This window comes from Eurosta solidaginis, chromosome 4 (genome assembly GCF_040869045.1).
Source record: "Eurosta solidaginis isolate ZX-2024a chromosome 4, ASM4086904v1, whole genome shotgun sequence".
Lineage (NCBI taxonomy): Eukaryota > Metazoa > Arthropoda > Insecta > Diptera > Tephritidae > Eurosta > Eurosta solidaginis.
The window spans coordinates 105949687-105970291 of NC_090322.1; the positions used below are offsets into that span (position 1 = coordinate 105949687).

The 20605-nt window shown below is 41.1% G+C and overlaps 2 protein-coding genes across 4 annotated transcripts in view; one reads left to right on the plus strand and one right to left on the minus strand.

Annotated features, from left to right (window-relative positions):
- The window catches only part of LOC137250097 (uncharacterized), a 198918-nt gene that overhangs the window by 111588 nt on the left and 66725 nt on the right, over positions 1-20605 (minus strand). The window lies entirely within an intron of this gene.
- Positions 1-20605, plus strand: part of beta-Spec (spectrin beta chain) — a 152764-nt gene that overhangs the window by 91885 nt on the left and 40274 nt on the right. For all 3 annotated transcript variants that reach the window (XM_067782377.1, XM_067782379.1, XM_067782378.1), the window contains exons 3-4: positions 2495-8081; positions 8146-8342. In XM_067782377.1, the coding sequence (XP_067638478.1) occupies positions 2495-8081; positions 8146-8342 (5784 nt within the window). The remainder of the gene's footprint in view (positions 1-2494; positions 8082-8145; positions 8343-20605) is intronic.

Below are 20605 nucleotides of genomic sequence, written 5' to 3' on the forward strand. Positions count from 1 at the left end.
AAGCACGTTCCCCTTGGCGAGCATCAGTCGGGATAGGGAGGGCAGCAAAGCGAGTGCCTGTAAAGGATTTGTAGTCATACCACTTTCCTTTCTTAAAGTTGATGAAAGTGCGGTTCTCGGCAATGATGAAGTCGTTGGATCGCTCGAGTGAAAGGAGTATAGGCAGGTGGTCAGATGCCAATGTTACCATCAGCTGCCAGTTTACACAGTTTACTTTTGACCTGCGCTCACGATGGATGGATCTGGCGAAATATGACAGCTTCCTACCATACAAGTGGGGGCGTCTCGTTTATTATGCAGAATTTCTTCTATTTGATGCGCCAACATTCACCCCTGCTGTCCGCCTGCAGGTTTGAATGCCATAGATCGTGATGGGCATTGAAATCGCCTAAGATAATGCGATTATCGCCAGTGAGTAATACTCTGATATCAGGGCGGTATCCACTGGGGCAACAGGTGACAGGAGGGATGTATATGTTGATGATTTCTAGGTTTACATCGCCTGACCGGACAGATATGCCATGACGTTCAAGAAGACTGTCCCTGCGGCCGAGGTCGGGATCAAATATATTGTATTGCACTGAGTGGTGTATGATAAACGCAAGACCGCCTCCATTTCCGCTCTCGCGATCTTTTCTGTGGGCGTTATACCCAAAGCAGGTCTGCAGAGGAGATCTTGCTGTGAGTTTGGTCTCTTGAATCGCAGAAATGCGGATGTTGTGCCGCTTCATGAAATCGAATATCTCCGTGATCTTGCCAGTTAATCCATTACAGTTTAACTGCAGAATTCTTAAGCGCAGCGGGGGAGACGTCGTCACTCTAGGAGTAAGTGACGGGTGACTACTTCTGAGTTGTGGCATGCCAGGACGCAATTGCTGTTGTGGTCCTGGGACTGGACGTCCCTGGGTAAGCATTTGGGTACCCGGTGTATTTCGGTTTGCGGCCTGGCAACATGGCGCAATTAAGCCCGTCGGGGGTTGCAGTGGCGGACACCAGAACATCTAGGAAAGTGGCACCTTCCAAAGTAGGAGCTGCATTGGGCGGATGACGCAAACATATATATTCTGTGCTGGCAAACGGTGCAAAATGTGGTAGGTACTAAGAGTCTGTTTCCATGGCCTACACGATTCCTGTCGGAAAAGAGTTAACTTTTATATTGACAGTCAAGTAACAATTAAGGCAATAATATCGCATACCACAGCATCTAAATGCGTGTTAGAGTGTAAGCAGTCCCTGGAGAGAATCGGGACAGGGAGAAGCATACATCTATATTGGGTCCCAAGGCATATAGGAATAGATGGGAATGAAAAAGCGAATGAATTAGCTAAAAAGGGCGCAATTAAGCGAAGGCGAGAGGTGCACATGATCGACCAAGCAGAAAAGGCGTGGGTTCAAGCGCGGGGCTGTAAAGTGTCGAAGATTATGTGCTGGTCTTACAACCTTATAGTAACAAAGTTGCTTCTATCATTAAAAAGAGAGGACTGTAGACTCATGACGGGTATTCTGACTGGACACTGCCTTCTGGCGTCACATGCCTTTAAATTAGGCTTGGTCAGTGATAGCAGATGTAGGAAGTGCGTGCTGGAGGATGAAACGATCGAGCACGTTCTGTGCTCTTGCCCTGCGCTAGCCAGGCTAAGACTCCAGCTATTAGGAGTGATACAGCTGTCCGATCTAAAAGCAGCAAGTGGCTTAAATCCTAGGAAGCTTCGAGTATTTGCCAGGAGGACGGAGTTTGTTTATAACATAGGTCCTGGTTTTTGATAGGGTTTTTCCTGGTAACACTACCGACTTATTCAGTCTATGTGAGGTCTGCTGGGAGGATGACAATTTGTGGTAGGGACGCAAAAAATTAAATGGGGTTACACTGGAAGGACAGCCCTTGGTCGGGAAAAATCCTGAGTCGCTCCGGTACATAGAACCGGCTGCATTGGGAAGCTAAACACAGTTAACACATTCAGTATATGCGAGGTCTTTATTGACCGGCCAGTTAACCCTTACCTAACCTAACTCAGTAGTTATACAAATAATTAAGAAAAGTTATTGAATACCAAAATGTAATCCTTATAAAAATAGAGTGCGATTAAATTTTTATACGCTTACAGTTTACTTAAGAAGTCTCATTGTGTTCATTCTGCGAACGCCTAACTTTAGATCGTCAGATACCGAAAAACAATACTATAAGCATTTTTTATATCATAAAGATCAACTTTTAGAATAGCATTTTTAATTTTTTTTTTTTTTAATTCCTCTAATTCCTTGTTTGTGTGGAAAATGGAAGTACGACGGTACATTATACACCATAGTTAAAGTTCTTACGTTTTTTTTTTACCAATTAATACATTTTTTCTGAAGGGAATGTTTATATTGAAAGCCATGGAATGAATATACGACTTATATCCTTACAAGAAGTACATACCTAATTATTAAATTATAGATGTCTTTTCTGATATATATTTTCAAATATATATATATTTTTTTTTTTGCTTTTTAGATTCAAGATATTACAATCGAGGAAGTTGATAACAAGGAGACGAAATCCGCAAAAGACGCTCTACTGCTTTGGTGCCAGATGAAAACTGCCGGATACAATAACGTTAATGTGAGAAACTTTACGACTTCTTGGCGTGATGGTCTTGCTTTCAATGCTATCATTCACAAACACCGTCCAGACTTAGTCCAATTTGAAAAGTTGTCAAAGGCAAACCCTTTGTATAATTTGAATAATGCTTTCGATGTTGCTGAGGAAAAGCTGGGTCTGGCTAAGTTACTTGATGCTGAAGATGTGTTTGTTGATCACCCGGATGAGAAATCTATTATTACTTATGTTGTGACATACTATCATTACTTTAGCAAATTGAAGCAAGAGACTGTACAAGGCAAAAGAATAGGCAAAGTTGTCGGAATTGCAATGGAAAATGATAAAATGATACATGACTATGAACATTTTACCAGCGATTTATTAAAATGGATTGAAACTACAATTCAATCACTCGGCGAACGTGATTTTGAAAACTCTTTAGCTGGGGTTCAAAGTCAATTATCTCAGTTTTCTAACTATCGAACTATAGAGAAACCTCCAAAATTTGTAGAAAAGGGTAATTTGGAAGTTTTGTTGTTTACACTTCAATCTAAAATGCGTGCAAATAACCAAAAGCCATATATCCCTAAAGAGGGAAAAATGATATCAGATATAAATAAAGCTTGGGAGAGGTTGGAAAAAGCTGAACATGAACGAGAATTGGCTTTACGTGAAGAACTAATTCGTCAAGAGAAATTGGAGCAACTTGCAGCTCGTTTTGATAGAAAGGCATCAATGCGTGAAACATGGCTTTCGGAAAATCAAAGATTGGTTAGTCAAGATAATTTTGGTTTCGATTTAGCCGCGGTAGAAGCTGCCGCAAAAAAACACGAAGCTATTGAAACTGATATTTTCGCATATGAAGAACGTGTTCAAGCTGTCATCGCTGTATGTGATGAATTGGAATCCGAACGATATCATGATGTTAAGCGCATACTACTGCGTAAAGAAAATGTAATGCGATTATGGTCATACTTGCTTGAATTGTTAAGAGCCCGAAGAATGCGGCTAGAAATATCGCTACAATTGCAACAAAACTTCCAGGAAATGTTGTACATATTGGATAATATGGAGGAAATCAGACAACTTCTTTTGACAGACGATTACGGAAAACATTTGATGGGTGTTGAAGACTTACTTCAAAAGCATTCGCTTGTAGAGGCAGATATAAATATTTTGGGCGAGCGTGTTAAAGTTGTCGTCCAAAATTCTCAGAAATTCTTAAGTGACGACCCAGACTCATACAAACCATGCGATCCCGAAATCATTGTTAGTCGTGTTCAACAATTAGAAGATGCTTATGCTGAACTGGTGAGATTGGCTGTAGAGCGACGAAGTCGCTTGGAAGAGAGTCGAAAACTATGGCAATTTTATTGGGATACTGCTGACGAGGAGAACTGGATAAAAGAAAAAGAACAAATTGTTTCAACTGATGAAATTGGTCATGATTTAACCACAGTAAATCTCTTACTAAGTAAACATAAAGCTTTAGAATCGGAAATAACATCCCATGATCCGCAATTACAAGGAGTTGCTAAAATAGGCGCAGAATTAATTACAGAAGGACACTTCGGAGCCGATCGCATTAAAGATCGTTTGAAAGAAATCCTTTCGAAATGGGATCATTTATTAGATTTAACCAAGTATCGACGCCAACGCCTCGAAAATGCAGTGGAATACTTCCAATTGTTTGCGGACGCTGATGATGTAGACAATTGGATGCTTGATACATTGAGAATAGTATCTAGTGAAGATGTTGGGCGAGATGAGGCAAACGTCCAATCATTGCTTAAAAAACACAAGGATGTTGCTGACGAGCTCAAGAATTATGCTGAAGTTATAATCGCTCTACATAAACAAGCTGAGGACTTGAAATTAAACGATACGGAAAAGTCAAATGTAGACAAACGACTAGAAGCTATTGACACCCGTTATAAAGAGTTGACAGAATTAGCGAAATTGCGTAAGCAACGCCTTTTAGATGCGCTCAGCTTGTATAAATTGATGTCGGAAGCGGACGGTGTTGAACAATGGATTAAAGAAAAAACAAAAATGTTGGATACTATGACACCGGGAAAAGACATTGAAGATGTTGAGATAATGAAACATCGTTTCGAAGGCTTTGATAAAGAAATGAATGCAAATGCATCCCGCGTTGCCGTCGTAAATCAATTGGCACGACAATTATTGCATGTTGAACATCCTAACTCTGACGAAATATTGGACCGACAAAATCATCTTAATCAAGAATGGTCGGCGTTACGCGAAAAAGCCGAAGCGAAAATGGATGATCTTAAATCTGCTCATGGCGTTCAAACATTCTATATTGAATGTAGAGAAACAATATCGTGGATTGAAGATAAGAAACGTATTTTAACAGAAACAGACAGTCTGGAGATGGATTTGACAGGAGTGATGACGTTGCAAAGGCGGCTAAGTGGCATGGAACGAGACTTGGCAGCTATTCAAGCAAAACTTTCAAGTTTAAGCAAAGAAGCTGATAGTATAGAACATGAACATCCGGAAGAAGCACAAATAATTCGTGACCGAATCTCGCAAATTGAGGTCATATGGGAACAACTAACTCTAATGTTAAAGGAGCGCGACTCCAAGTTAGAAGAGGCGGGTGATTTGCATAGATTCTTGCGCGATTTGGATCATTTTCAGACTTGGTTAACTAAAACGCAAACGGATGTAGCTTCTGAAGATACTCCAACGTCATTGCCTGAAGCTGAAAAACTATTAAATCAACATCAATCGATTCGTGAAGAAATTGATAACTATACCGAGGATTATAAGAATATGATGGAGTATGGGGAGCGTTTAACATCAGAGTCGAGTACTTCAGATGATCCACAGTATATGTTCCTGCGTGAAAGATTGAATGCTTTGAAAGATGGTTGGGAAGAATTGCATCAAATGTGGGAAAATAGGCAAGTTCTACTATCACAAAGTCTTGATCAACAGTTGTTTAATCGTGATGCTCGTCAGACTGAGGTTCTTTTAAGTCAACAAGAACATTTCCTGAGCAAAGATGATACTCCAGTTAATTTAGAGCAAGCCGAAAACCAACTTAAACGTCACGAGGCTTTCTTGACCACAATGGAGGCAAATGATGATAAGATAAACACCTTATTACAAGTAGCTGACACACTCGTAGAGAAAGAACACTTTGATGCAGACAAAATTGGTAAAAGAGCAGAAAATATTGCTGGTCGACGTGATGATAATCGACATCGTGCTCTGGATCAACATGAAAAATTGAAGAATCAAGTTAAGTTGCATGAATTTTTGCAAGATTTAGAAGAATTAGCTGAATGGGTTCAAGAAAGGTATGTAACATCCCAAGATGAAACATATAGAAGTGCAAAAACAATTCATTCTAAATGGACGAGGCATCAAGCGTTTGAGGCAGAGATCGCAGCAAATAAAGAACGTTTATTTGAAGCAGAAAAGGCAGCGCAGGATCTATCTAAAGAGAAACCAGAATTCAAAGATATTATAGAGCCTAAATTGAAGGAGCTTGCAAAGCAATTTAAAGATTTAGAAATTCATACAAAAGAAAAAGGTGCGCTGTTATTCGATGCCAATCGGGAAGTCTTGGTTCAGCAAACATGTGACGATATCGATTCGTACATTACTGATTTGGAAAAACAAATCGTAAATGCCGATACCGGTAATGATCTCACGTCAGTTAATATATTAATGCAAAAACAACAAGTCATACAAACGCAAATGGCAGCTAAGGAACGTCAAGTTGAAGAAATTGATAAGCAAACTGAATATTTGCAAAAGACTACACCTTTGGAAAAGATCGAACCGATTGTTGTAAAAAAAACCGCTGTTCTTGACAGATTTCAAAAAATCAAAGCACCACTTATTGAACGACAAAAGCAACTTGAAAAGAAGAAGGAAGCATTCCAATTTTGCCGTGATGTGGAAGATGAAAAATTATGGATTGATGAGAAATTACCTTTAGCAACTTCAAAAGATTATGGTAATTCGTTGTTCAATGTTCATGTTTTAAAAAAAAAGAATCAATCCCTTGCTACAGAAATTGATAATCATGAGCCACGAATTATGGCTATTTGTAATAATGGTAGAAAATTGATTGATGAAGGTCATGAGGATGCCAAAAAGTTTGAGAGCCTCATAAGCGATCTAACACAAAAATGGCAAGAACTAAAAGATGCTATAGGTAATCGTAAGAAAAGTCTCTTAGAATCAGAAAAGGTGCAACAATACTTTTTCGATGCACAAGAGGCCGAGTCGTGGATGAGTGAACAAGAATTGTATATGATGGTCGAGGACCGAGGAAAAGATGAGATTAGTGCACAAAACCTTATGAAAAAGCATGAAAATTTAGAACAGTCTGTCGAAGACTATGCTAATACCATTCGTCAACTTGGTGAGGTTGCACGACAATTTAATACCGAGGACACTGGTAATGGCGATGCCGTATCTGTTAAGCAATCACAATTAGATAAACTGTATGCTGGCCTTAAGGATTTGGCAGGAGAACGCCGAGCACGATTAAACGAAGCATTACAATTATTTATGTTGAGCAGGGAAGTTGACGACTTGGAGCAATGGATTACGGATAGGGAAGTGGTTGCTGGATCGCAAGAACTTGGTCAGGATTATGATCACGTCACATTACTTTCCGAACGATTCAACGAATTTGCTCGCGATACAGAAGCTGTGGGTGGTGAACGAGTTGCTAAAATTAATAGTATTGCTGACAACTTAATACAAGCTGGTCATTCAGATTCGGCAACGATTGCTGAATGGAAAGACAATTTAAATGAATCATGGCAAGATCTTTTAGAACTTATTGAAACGCGCACGCAGATGTTAGCTGCTTCGAAAGAACTTCATAAATTCTTCCATGACTGTAAAGATATTTTAAGCCGTGTAATTGAAAAACAACACGGAGTTTCGGATGAATTGGGACGAGATGCTGGATCTGTTTCGGCCTTGCAAAGAAAACACCATAATTTCATGCAGGATATTATGACCCTTTATTCACAGGTGCAACAAATTCAAGAAGAATCAGCTAAACTACAAGATTCATATGCAGGCGACAAAGCCAAGGAGATTACTAACCGGGAGCAAGAAGTTTTACATGCTTGGTCTAATTTGCAGGCTATGTGTGATGCTCGCAAGCAAAAACTAGCTGATACCGGTGATTTATTTAGATTCTTCAATATGGTTCGGATATTAATGATTTGGATGGATGATCTTGTCCGGCAGATGAACACTTCTGAGAAGCCGAGAGATGTGTCAGGTGTGGAACTACTCATGAATAATCACCAAAGTCTCAAAGCTGAGATAGATACAAGGGAAGACAATTTTGCTGCCTGCATTGCCCTTGGAAAAGAATTACTAGCCAGAAATCATTACGCATCAACTGATATTAAGGAACGACTTTTACAATTGAACAATAGTCGAAATGCATTGTTAAGACGTTGGGAAGAGAGATGGGAAAATTTGCAACTAAGTAACATACTAAAATAAATATGACACTGGAAATATTTGCTTACATATTTTCGTATTTATTACAGTTCTTGAAGTGTATCAATTCGCCAGAGATGCTGCCGTAGCGGAAGCCTGGCTCATTGCACAAGAGCCATACCTTTTGTCTTCAGAACTAGGCCACACCATAGATGAAGTTGAAAATCTTATTAAAAAGCATGAAGCTTTTGAAAAATCCGCTGCTGCCCAAGAAGAACGCTTTAGTGCTCTTGAGCGTCTAACAACAGTAAGTACTTTGACTTCATCATATACATTTGACCTCTGTATGAACTAATTCAATATTGCAGACAAACAGAATTCAATAGATTTGAATACTCTAGGCGGCCACCGTGGTGTGGTGGTAGCGTGCTCCCCCTACCACACCGAAGGTCCTGGGTTCACTCCCTCGGCAAAGCAACATTGAAAATTTTGAAAAAAGGTTTTTCAATTGGAAACGCTTTTTTCTTAATAGGGCCGCCCTTCGGCAGTGATTTGGCAAACACTCCGAGTATATTTCTGGCATGAAAAGCTTCTCAGTGAAAACTCATCTGCTTTGCGGATGCGTTCGGAGTCGGCATAAAACTTGTTGACCCCGTTGTTTTGATAGTGTTGTAGCGATAAGGACAACCCCAGAAGGTTTTTGGGGAGTGTTATCGATGTTGATGGTCCTTTGCGGGATGCAAATCCGGTATGTTCCTGTAACAAGCACCAATTATGTACTAGCCCGACCACCTTAACAACATAACACCTTATAGACCATTCTAGCATTCATCTTCCATCTTACAGAAGTGTGCTTCTTCTCATCAATCTGCCTACTCTTGAAAACCGGAGAATTCTACTTGGGGTCTTGTTCATCCACAAGTTGGTCATCGATGAGATTGACTCTTCTGAGTTGCTAGCTCGGCTTAATTTCGCTGTTCCCGCTAGGACGTCGAGACACTACGTGCCTTTTCTTTTACCGCTATGTCGCCTAAACTTCGCAAAAAGTGACCCCCTGCAGATTTGTTGTGCGCACTGCAATGACCTATATAAATGTATAAGTATCGAGTGTTCTCTTCCTGCATTAAATAGCCTGATACTTTCTAATTTGACCTGGTATTTTATAGTTTGATATTCTCTCTGAATCAATTTGAATTGTTAACTGCATAAGTTTACTTTTATTTAATGTTAATCTTATAATTTATAAGTTATAATACCTTTTGTACAAATTTTATACTTTACCAGTCGACCAGTTTCGTTTTGTGTCGAGTTTAAATAAATAAATAAATACCGCCCACCCCCTAGATTCATGAGGAACGTGTTGTCGCCAGAGCCTCGGCTGTTAAAGAAACAAAATTCACCACTGGTAAGTGCGGTTGACAATTGGGTTTGAGAAGCTATAGATTGCGCTGGCAACCCCTTGAAAGCGTTGCGCTACACAACCCCGATACCGGTACTCGTATAAAATACTCGGATCAAAGTATCGATGCTAGTACTCATTACTTACTTACTTAATTGGCGTTTAAACGGTTATGGCCGTCCAACAAGACACGCCAGTCGCTTCTTCTCTCTGCCAACTAGCGCCAATTGGTCACACCAAGGGAGTAAATCTTTTTCCACCTGGTCCTTCCAACGTAGTGGGGCCGCCCTCTACCTCTGCGGGTTCTCATAGAAACACTTTCTTGGCCGTAGCGTCATCGTTCATTCGCATAACATGGCCTAGCCAGCGCAGCCGCTGCGTTTTAATTGGCTGGACTATATTGATGTCTGCGTATAGCTCGTACAGCTCATCGTTAAATCTTCTTCGGTACTCGCCATCGCCAACACGTAGAGGTCCATAAATCTTTCGAAGAACTTTTCTCTCGAACACTCCCAGAACCGTTTCATCTGATGTTGTCATTGTCCATGCTTCTGCACCGTATAGCAGGGCGGGAACGATAAGTGACTTGTAGAGTATGATTTTCGTTTGCCGAGAGATGACTTTACTTTTCACTAGTACTCATACTCAGTAAAAAATGAGATCGTATATTTTGAATTTAATAGAAAACAAATAGGGAAGTTTAAGTTTTGACGAACCCGGAATATACCCATTTGTGGGCTCTTACATATATTTTAAGGATAAAAGAAAAGATAAAGAAAAAAGAAACGTCACGAACATTCAATGATTTAAAAAAAATAAAAATTCGGTTAGAAAAAAGTTTTCCTAAAAGTAGTCGAACCTCGGCATTGGTTTGGCAAGCACTCCGAGTGTGTTTCTCCCATGAAAAGCTTCCCAGTGGAAATCCATCTGCCTTGCAGATGCCGTTCGGAATCGTCATGAAATATATAGCCCGAAGCAAATTGGAAGAGGAGCTGGGTCTATATCTCCTCGGAGGTAAATCGCGTCCTTTACTTAGATGTCTGTGTGGATGCCCAGGCTTCTATGTATTCAACAGAAACGGTTTGTTCAGCATTTCATTTCTCGTCCTTATGGGGAGTACTCTCGCCTCACTATGTAGGTGGTGCTCTGGGACATATGAAGACAGCCCATATCGGCTCTGAGAGCGGTATTTTGACAGGCATGTATTTTCTTCTCTTTATCTTTACCGGAAGTGCTGCCAGCAAGAGATTTGAGGATTTTGTTACTTCTCTGGATTCTAGGTACAATGGCGGATGCACGCTCGCCAAAATTTAGATTTTGAACGAACGTCACACCCAGTATTTTTGGTAGCCGGTGGCGTAATGCCATCGACGTGGATGTCCAATATGGTCGACATTTGTTATGTGTATGTTGTACATAAGGCCGCCTATGATTTGGCCGGTGACAATGTTAGGTTTCGCGAGGCGAAAAAACTGGAGATATCAGGGAGATAGTTGTTTATTTTATTACATAGGCCATCGATGGGTGGGCCTGGACTTGTAACCATTATCGTGCATTCATCGGCGTATGAAAAAATCCTTAACTCCTTCTGGTGGTTAAGAGCTTCGATATGTAGACGTTAAACAAAAGCGGCGATAGAACACCATCGTGTTTAATTCTTCTTGGTTTATATGTTACGTTCTTGAACCGCATCGATGCCTGCCGACCAGACAGATAATTTTCGGTCCATCTATTAAGACCAGGAGGAAGAGGGGACCCTTACAAGTCTTGCACCAAGGTGTTGTAGTTGTTACGTACCATACATATATACATATGTAGTGACTACCCAAATCATCATAGAACAGCTGAGTTTTAGCAACTACAGCCAACGTCTAGTAATACTTTGAATTTCAACGCATATATAATTTGGCACTTTCCCTTTGAAGATAAGACATTTTTCTTTTTAGTTTTAGTTTTATTTGAGTTAATAAATATAGAATAAGAAACATAACATGCTATAAGTGGTGACCCCGGCGACAACAGAATAGTACAACCAAGCATTGCTGAGGCATTTTCCACATCGTGGCCAACGAGAACGAAGAAACATTTCACGAGGCAGTAGTTCCATTTCAAGGTGCACGGTTGGCAGTAAAACCGCCACCGTTTTGGAAACCAGGTCCGCGTTAATGGTTTGCGCAGGTGGAGGCTCAATTTGCACGAGCGGGAATTACTAAAGACAATACCAAATATTTTACGGTCGTTGCCGAAATCGATTCAGTTGTACTGGCACATGCCAGCGACATTATTTCCTCGCAACCCACTGCAAACAAGTACGACATATTGAAAGAGCGATTGATCGAAGAATTTAGCGAATCAAAAGAAAAAAGTTTAGGCGATTATGCGAGTTGGGCGAATCGGGCCAGAGGAAGCCTACAGTTTTGTTACGAGAGATGAAATACCTGGCGAATCATCAGCTGGGTAAAGAATTGTTGAAATCCTTATTGCTGCGACGACTGCCCCTCCATGTGCAGCAAATTTTAATAACGATGGAGGGTGAAGTAGAAGAGTTGGCAAAAAAAGCTGATGACATAGTGGCAATTCCAACTATGAGTGGTAGCGTCGATGCTATTTGCAAACCAAGTGACGATGTAACAGCAGCCATTTCAGAGTTGGTGGATAAGCTAGATCGTTTAGAGAAGCGGGAGGTGACGTATAAACAGCAACGGATCGGAGCGCCTCGGCAACAAGCACGACCGACCAGCTCACGCAGTGAGGACACACTGGATACAAACCGCGATATCTGTTGGTATCATCAAATTTTCGGCTAGAACGCAACACGGTATGAGCCACCATGCGCTTTCACACCAAAGCTTTCAACCAGAACGTCCTCAATGAAATTTCTCATCGACACGGGCGCCGAAGTTTCGGTGGTACCCAAACGTCACGGTGAGAGTATGCAACCAAACGCAATGAAGCTGGTTGCTGCGAATAATACTGCAATTAATACATTTGGCAAACTACAGATAACATTAGATCTCTGCCTACGACGGCCATTTAAGTGGTGTTTCATAATCGCCGACGTTGCGTATCCTATAATAGGTGCGGATTTCCTAAGACACTACGACGTGTTGGTGGATTTAAAAAACAAAGCTATCATCGATCAAGCAACGCATACTCGGGCGCTTTGCCAAATCATACTGCCGCCACATAGTGACTAATGACTTGCCCAAGGCCAATAGACCCACGACAGCAGTCCAACACCATATAGAGATACGAGGGTCACCGGTAGCGCAAAGGGTGTGACGACTTTCTCCTGAAAAACTGGAATGTGCGAAGAAAGACTTTGAGTACCTAATCGAACGCGGGATTTGTCAGCGCTCAAATAGTCAATGGGCGAGCCCGTTGCACATGGTGCAGAAATCAAACGGGACTTGGCAGCCTTGCGGCGATTATAGGAGATTGAACGCGAAAACAGTGCCAGATAACTATCCAATTCGGCATACACGGGACTTAAGTGGTGAATTGTTCGGTAAAAAATTGTTTCGGTAATAGATTGCAAGAAGGCATACCACCAGATCCCAGTGCACCCGGCAGACGTGCCAAAGACAGCTATTCTAACGCCGTTAGGACTATTTGAGTTTAAATATATGGCTTTCGGGTTAAGGAATGCTGCCCAAATGTTCCAACCCTACATTGACGAAACAGTAAAAGGTTTATCTTTTGATTTCCATACATAGATGATGTACTCGTAGCTTCCACGTCGCCAGAGGAACATGCGGAGCATCTCAAACAGCTTTTTGATCGTTACCGCGAGAGGGGGTTAGTTATCAGCGGCGAAAAATGTCAACTAAGTTTAGAAAAAATTAGTTTTTGGGACACTTAGTCTCGGCGGATGGTATCAGACCGCTGCCACAGAAGGTCAAAGGTATTCTACAGTGCAAAAAGCCGGAGGAAGTGCACGAGTTGAGAAGGTTTCTGGGGACAGTAAATTTTTATAGGCGATTTATGCCCCATGCTGCGGCCACCGAGGCACCCTTACAGAAATTAATGGGACCATGTAAGAAAAGAGATAAAACCGTGATCTGTTGGACGAGGGAAACAACAGAAGCGTTCGAGAGACTGAAACAACAATTGGCAGAAGCGGCCCTTCTTGCGTTCCCCATGAAAGGTGCCACAATAGCTTCAATGACTGACGCCTCCGACGTCGCAGTCGCAGCCGTGCTACAGCAATTGGTTAAGGGTAAGTGGATGCCATTCGGTTTTTTCTCACAAAAGTTTACCCCAACAGAACAACGCTAAAGCGCATACGATCGTGAACTAACAGCAATTTACAAGGCAATACGGCATTTCCGTTATCATTTAGAGGGAACAGCTTTCATTTTCACGGATCACAAACCGTTGGCACATGCATTGGAACAGAAGTGGGAGAAACTTTCACCACGGCAGACGACAGCTTAATTTCATTAGTCAGTTTCTTCGGACATACGACACATCAGCGGCGCGGATAATATTATATCCGATATGCTCTCAAAGGTCGACACCTTTTCGCTACCGACGCCAGTAGACATACAACAATTGCATGACGAGAAAACAAAATGTAACGAACTTAAAGGATTACTTGATGGCGAATAAACCTCGTTGCAGTTAGTGGAACACCGACATCAACAATCGGGCATCGTAATAATTTGTGATAAATCAACCGACACACTGCTAACATACGTGCCAAAAGTGTTACGACAAGTGATATTTAATGCTTGTCACGGTTTGGGCCACACAAATTGATAACGAAAAGCTATGTATGGAAGAGTTGCTCAGTTGCCCAGCGTGTCAACGATGCAAAATCTCACGGCACACGAAAGCAGAGCTAGAATAATTGGCAGTTCCAAAAGGAAGATTTGAGCATGTCAACGTGGACATAGTTGGTCCCTTCACTCCGTCAAGAGGTTTCACATTCTGTCTCACATGTGTGGACCGGTTTTCAAGGTGGTTGGAAGTGTTTCCTTTGACAGACATGACAGCGGAGACGGTTGCCAGAGAGTTTCTCAACGGTTGGATAATCCGGTTCGGTACACCGAAGTTCATTACCACAGACCAGGGACGTCAATTTGAAAGCGTTTTGTTTAGGGAGTTGACCAAACTTTTAGGAGTCAAGCATATACATACCACCAGCTACCATCCACAAGCAAACGGTATGGTGGAAAAATGGCACCGAGTTGTAAAGGCAGCCCTTAGATGTGATGCAGCGGATGCAAACTGGGTGGAAGTCCTGCCTCTCGTCCTTCTGGGGTTAAGAACAGCTGTTAAGGAAGACTTGGGAGTACCTGTGGCAGAGATGATTTATGGCAAACCTGTTCGGCTTCCTAGTGACATAATGGACTGGGAGGAGGAGGGTCCCGTGGACCAACATAATTTTTTACGAGAACTAGGACGGCATTTCGAAACCGTTCGACCAATACAAACGTCACAGCATGGTAAACCTGCGGTGTTTGTTCCCAAGGATCTGCGCTTTTGTAGTCATGTTTTTCTACGCGACGATACAATTAAAAAGCCATTGAAAGCACCTTACGACGGGCCATATTTGGTTGTTAACAGATACCCCAAGACATACACGATAATGATTGGTTCGAGGCCGGTAACCGAATCCATCGATAGACTTAAACCAGCTTATTTTCCTAGAGATGAATTAGCAGCAATAACACAAGCCACAAGTATTGATGCCAGCACGTCGGCGGATTTTCTGGAAAGGGGGTGGTGTAGTGGCTACCCAAATCGAACCCTGTCGCAATATGTGGCAACATCATAGAACAGCTGAGTTTTAGAAACTGCAGCCAACGTCTAGTAATACTTACGCATATATAATTTGGGACTTTCCGTTTGAAGATAAGACATTGTTCTTTTTAGTTTTAGTTTTATTTGAGTTAATAAATATAGAATAATAAACATAACATTCTATACATATATTGAAAATTTTGTTAAGATTAAAACTGTAAGCCTCCTTTCTTTAAAGTAGGCATGGTCCTTATCCGCTTTTGATCGGATTTATGTATAATACCAAGGACGATATTTCCGCTATATTGCAAAGTGATATCAACGGATTTTGATCAACGGTTTGCAAAACTTAAGTTTTCTTCTGCTTAATATGGGCGGCGTCACGCCAATTTTACTAAATTGTAATGCATTTATGTTATACATCGCAATTTTTTTATCCACTCGTCAAGTTTCACCACTTCATCAGTATTTCTTAAAACATTGTTCCTTTTTCCCATTTTTCAATGCAGAAGTGGATATAGTTTGATGCCGACCATTTTCAATACCAATATATCGTCCACGATGCTGGAAAACTGCTAACTCCATCCATCAAAATTTCAAAGTAGGAAGGCTATCAGAGTAAGGCAAAACAACTGCTCCTTAAGTATGCGAACATATTTGACCAGGATGGTTCCAAACCAGGCCGCACCAACGTTGTGAAACATCAAATTGACACTGGAGATGCGAAGCCGATCCGTCAAGCCCACGCAGTGTTCCACTGGCGAAGCGGGAAGTTGTGAGTCAAATCATACAAGAAATGAGCGACAGCGGCGTCATCGAACCATCAGCTAGTCCACGGAGCTCACCGGTAGTACTTGTAAAGAAGAAGGATGGAAAATTGAGGTTTTGCGTGGACTACCGGAAGTTGAATGACGTAACGAAAAAAGATAGCTAAGTACGCTCTCTGGTACGAAATTGTTTTCCACACTGGACTTGAAAAGTGGCTACTGGCAAGTGGAGGTGAAGAAGGAAGATAAAGAGAAAGCAGTCTTCAGCGTAGGAGATGGTTTTTGGCAATTTACAGTAATGCCTTTTGGACTATGTAATGCACCAGATACTTTCGAGAGACTCATGGGTCAGGTATTAAAAGGACTACATTGGAAAACATGCTTGGTGTACCTGGACGACATCATCGTATTGGGAAAGAACTTTGATGAACATCTTAAAAACCTGGAGGTATTTTTCCAGAGAATATCTGGCGCTGGTCTGAAACTAAGTCCCAAAAAGTGTGGGCTGTTTAAAAAGGAAGTAAATTATTTGGGTCACAAGGTAACGACAGAGGGCATCTGCACTGCGAACAAAAAGATAGAGGCTGTAAAGGATTGACCACAGAACCTACATGAATTGAGAAGTTTCCTTGGGCTGTGCACCTATTACCACCGATTTGTACCAAATGTTGCCAGTGTATCACATAGCCTCCACGAGCTTACAAGAAAAAATAAAGCTTTTGAATGGAAGGAGCAAGAAGTGGCTTTACAAACATTGAAAGAGCGTTTGTGCACTGCCCCAATGTTGGCATATCCGATTGCAGGAGCAACATTTATTCTAGATACAGATGCTAGTGGATATGCTATAGGAGGCGTTTTATCACAACTGGTCGATGGACAGGAGAAGGTAGTTGCATATTACAGCCGTTCGATTGGAAAACCAGAGAGGAACTATTGGTTTACACGGAGAGAGCTGTTGGCATTAAACATTTTCACAAATACCTCTACGGCCAGCGATTCCGCGTCAGGACAGATCACGCAGCGTTGAAATGGCTTCTGCAGTTCCGTAATCCAGAAGGACAATTGGCACGGTGGATCGAGCGGCTACAAAGCTATGACTTTTCCATTGAGCATCGGAAAGGTAGTACCCATGGGAATGCCGATGCAATGTTACGAAGACCATGTAGTTTAGAATGCAAGCACTGTTCAAAGGCCGGGGCTAAATAAGACATTATAGATGTCCGTCTAATGACTATGACGTGTGCGGATGAATGGGACAGGGAACAACTAAGGAAGTGTCAGCTAGAAGATACAGTTCTGTCACAGGTTATGCAAGGGCTCGAACGAAACGAAAGACCAAATAGAGAGGAGATGACAGCAGAGAGTCCCATTGCGAAGTCATATTGGGCACAGTGGAACAGTTTAGAATTGATATCCGGTTGCTTGCATCGCGTATGGCAGAGTGAGGATGGTCAATGCAAGAAGAAACTGATAGTTGTTCCCAGAAAGAGGATTCCTGACGTGCTCAGCGAGCTGCATAATGGTCCAAGCGGAGGTCATCTTGGAATCACGAAGACGCTCGAGAAGATTAAACAGAGATTATATTGGGTTGGTTGCCGTCAGTCGGTCACTGAGTGGATTGCGAACTGCGAAGTTTGCAGCAGAGCGAAAAGGCCCAAAACCCGAAGTCATGGCCAAATGAAGCAACATAACTCAGGTGCGCCATTTCAATGGATCGCTATGGATGTCGCAGGTCCATTTCCTACTAGCAACCGCGGAAACAAATATGTACTGGTGGTTATGGATTATTTCAGCAAATGGCCAGAGGTATACCCAATCCCAAATCTAGAAGCGGAAATAGTAGCAGAAATGTTTATAAACAATTGGGTTGCAAGGTATGGTGTACCAATAGTGTTGCATTCTGACCAAGGCAGGAATTTCGAATCAGCTGTGTTCCAGGAAATGTGTAAATCATTGGGCATTCGAAAAACACGGACAACTGCATTGCATCCTCAGTCCGATGGTATGGTGGAACGATTCAATAGAACTTTGGAGGAGCACTTAAGGAAAGTAGTGGACAAGTTCCATAAAGAGTGGGATTCGTGATGGCTTTCTGATCAGCAGTGCATGAGACAACGGGCCAAACCCCTGCAAACGTAATTTTTGGCAATGACCAGCAATGACTGCCAGCTGATTTGAAGTTTGGGATAGATGCCGATGCGGAGAGAAATGTCAAGAAATCCACTGGTATTTGGAAGAAGAGCTGAGAGATATACACGATCTGATAAGGCAACGAACTATGATTATGAGGGACAAGATGAAAGCCAGATACGATAAAGCAATTAATTCGGAAGGGTTTTAGGAAGGAGATTTGGTGCTGTTATACAACCCACAACGAAAAAAAGGTTTGTCCCCGAAATTGCAGTGTAACTGGGAAGGCCCATACAAAGTTGTAAAACGGATCAACGATGTAGTGTACCGCATACAAACCATTGGTAAACCACGAACCAAAATGAAAGTGGTTCATCTGGAAAGGCTGACGGCGTTTAAATTGGGAAATTTGTCTGATCGGGGCGATCAGACTTAGGTGGAGGGCAGTGTGACAAATATTAGTGACACTAAGTGACACTCACATCAATAGTCTGATGCTAAATAAATGAAGCCACAACAACAATAAAGCAGGCAGTCACTTGTATCTACATAAACGAATCAATCATTATGTCTACACATATGTACGTACACGCAGCGGAGAGATACGGACAAATACATGCATATATCTTATCTGAGATGCTCCCAAAAGTAGGCAATTATCTCTGGAAGTATCACTCACATATACAAGCTATAACGTGCATCTGTAGTTATGTTATAGTTGGCAAATTTAAAGCTGGTGACAGTTTAGTGCTTCGAACGTTAGTAGAAGGTTGCAAATAAGCGGAATTGCACTAAAATCGGTACAGTATTATATCGTTCGACCTGTATGACTTTTCCAAAGAAATCAAAATAGGATTTCTCAATTTTAAGGTGGAGGAATATATACCAGCCCCAAAGCAGTGCAAAAAATGTTTCAAGCTTGGTCATACACCCAAAAATTCTGTATAAACGGGGGAAAATGCGAAGTTTTTGCAGGCAGCAGTCACGACCCTAGTCCGTGGGTAAAAGTACAATGCATTAACTGTCAATATGAGCATAACGCCTTAAATAAAAACTGTCCTCCATCAAGGAAAAGCGCGAAATCTTAAAAACAAAAATATTAAGCAAATGCACATTCAGCTAAGCAGCAAATATTGTAAGCAGTAGTACATACATCCACCACCGAAAGCATACCTAAAGAAGAACTACACGAAGCGATAGAAAAACACAAAAGAAGAATTGAACTAAAAAACAAATATAAAGTTCAAAACGAAACCGAAAAACAAAACAATAAAATGCCTACCAAAAAGCAAACCCAAATAACATCACACCAACAACAAAAAACAAAATTTATAACTAAACCTCCAGAAAACGACAACAACACTACCTACTAACTTCAATAATCCAACCTCCTCAAAAATAGAAGAAATTTCTGATTTTTAGGGAAACTTTTAAACTTTAAAAAGGCAATTTCCGATATATATGTAAGTATATATCGCTCTAAGGGTCAATATTTTGACAGTTTTTCTTTCTCCCTTTTTTCTTTTAATTTTATGGTCCTAAGTATTCTCCAGTAGATAATAAACGGTTACCACAACAACCTTTACGACCTTCAACAATTGGTTCATCAGAAATGCACTGATGTAATAGCCCTACAAGAAACACACCTAAAATTTGATCCCAATAAACTTAAAAACTACACACATACTGTAACACACCATCAACCTTTGCAAAAGGCGGAACAGCAATATTTATTAAAAATTCAATAGAGCACACTCGTTTCACTCTTTCCACAAGCTTTTGCGCTGTCGGTGCTACACTTTGTGCATGCACAAACCAAAATCACCATAATATCAATATATGTACATATATCCCTCCACATGTAAAATTTACAACTAATGATCTAAATATAATTTGCGACAGCGCAATTCACCCAATTGTTTCTCTTGGCGGCTTTAACGCTCATAGTACCACATAGGGTCTGTCAAAACAGACAAACGGGGAAAAATAATATGAACCTTTTATCAGCAGTCAAGTCTCATTGTATGTAACGACGAGTCACCTCAGTACGTTCCACATTCACGCATGTGGTGTTTAATTCCATTTCTCTCTGGGAATATGGACACTTTTCTAGACGGCAGTGATCTCTTTCCAATCTTCATATCACTTGAGAAATATCAAAGTGAACCAACGGGAACATTCATTGCTCCAAAATTCAATACCAACTCTGCTAATTGGAAAAAATACTCAAAACTAGTGGAATACAAGATTGAGAACCACAATCCTACAAACAATATTAATAGAGACGCGGCGATACTCAAAAAATGTATATTATATCTGCCCCCAATGACTCGATGAAGGTATCACCATCACGATCGATGAAGGTATATCATCACTGTTCTCTGCCCCAAAACAAATATATATTCTTTTATATTTTTTTTATGTTTTTTTAAATTTTATTTAGTAATTTGATCAGTTACAAATTACAAAAATAGTCTAGTACAACAATATACTTACAGACTACGTAGAGATAAACATATCTAATAC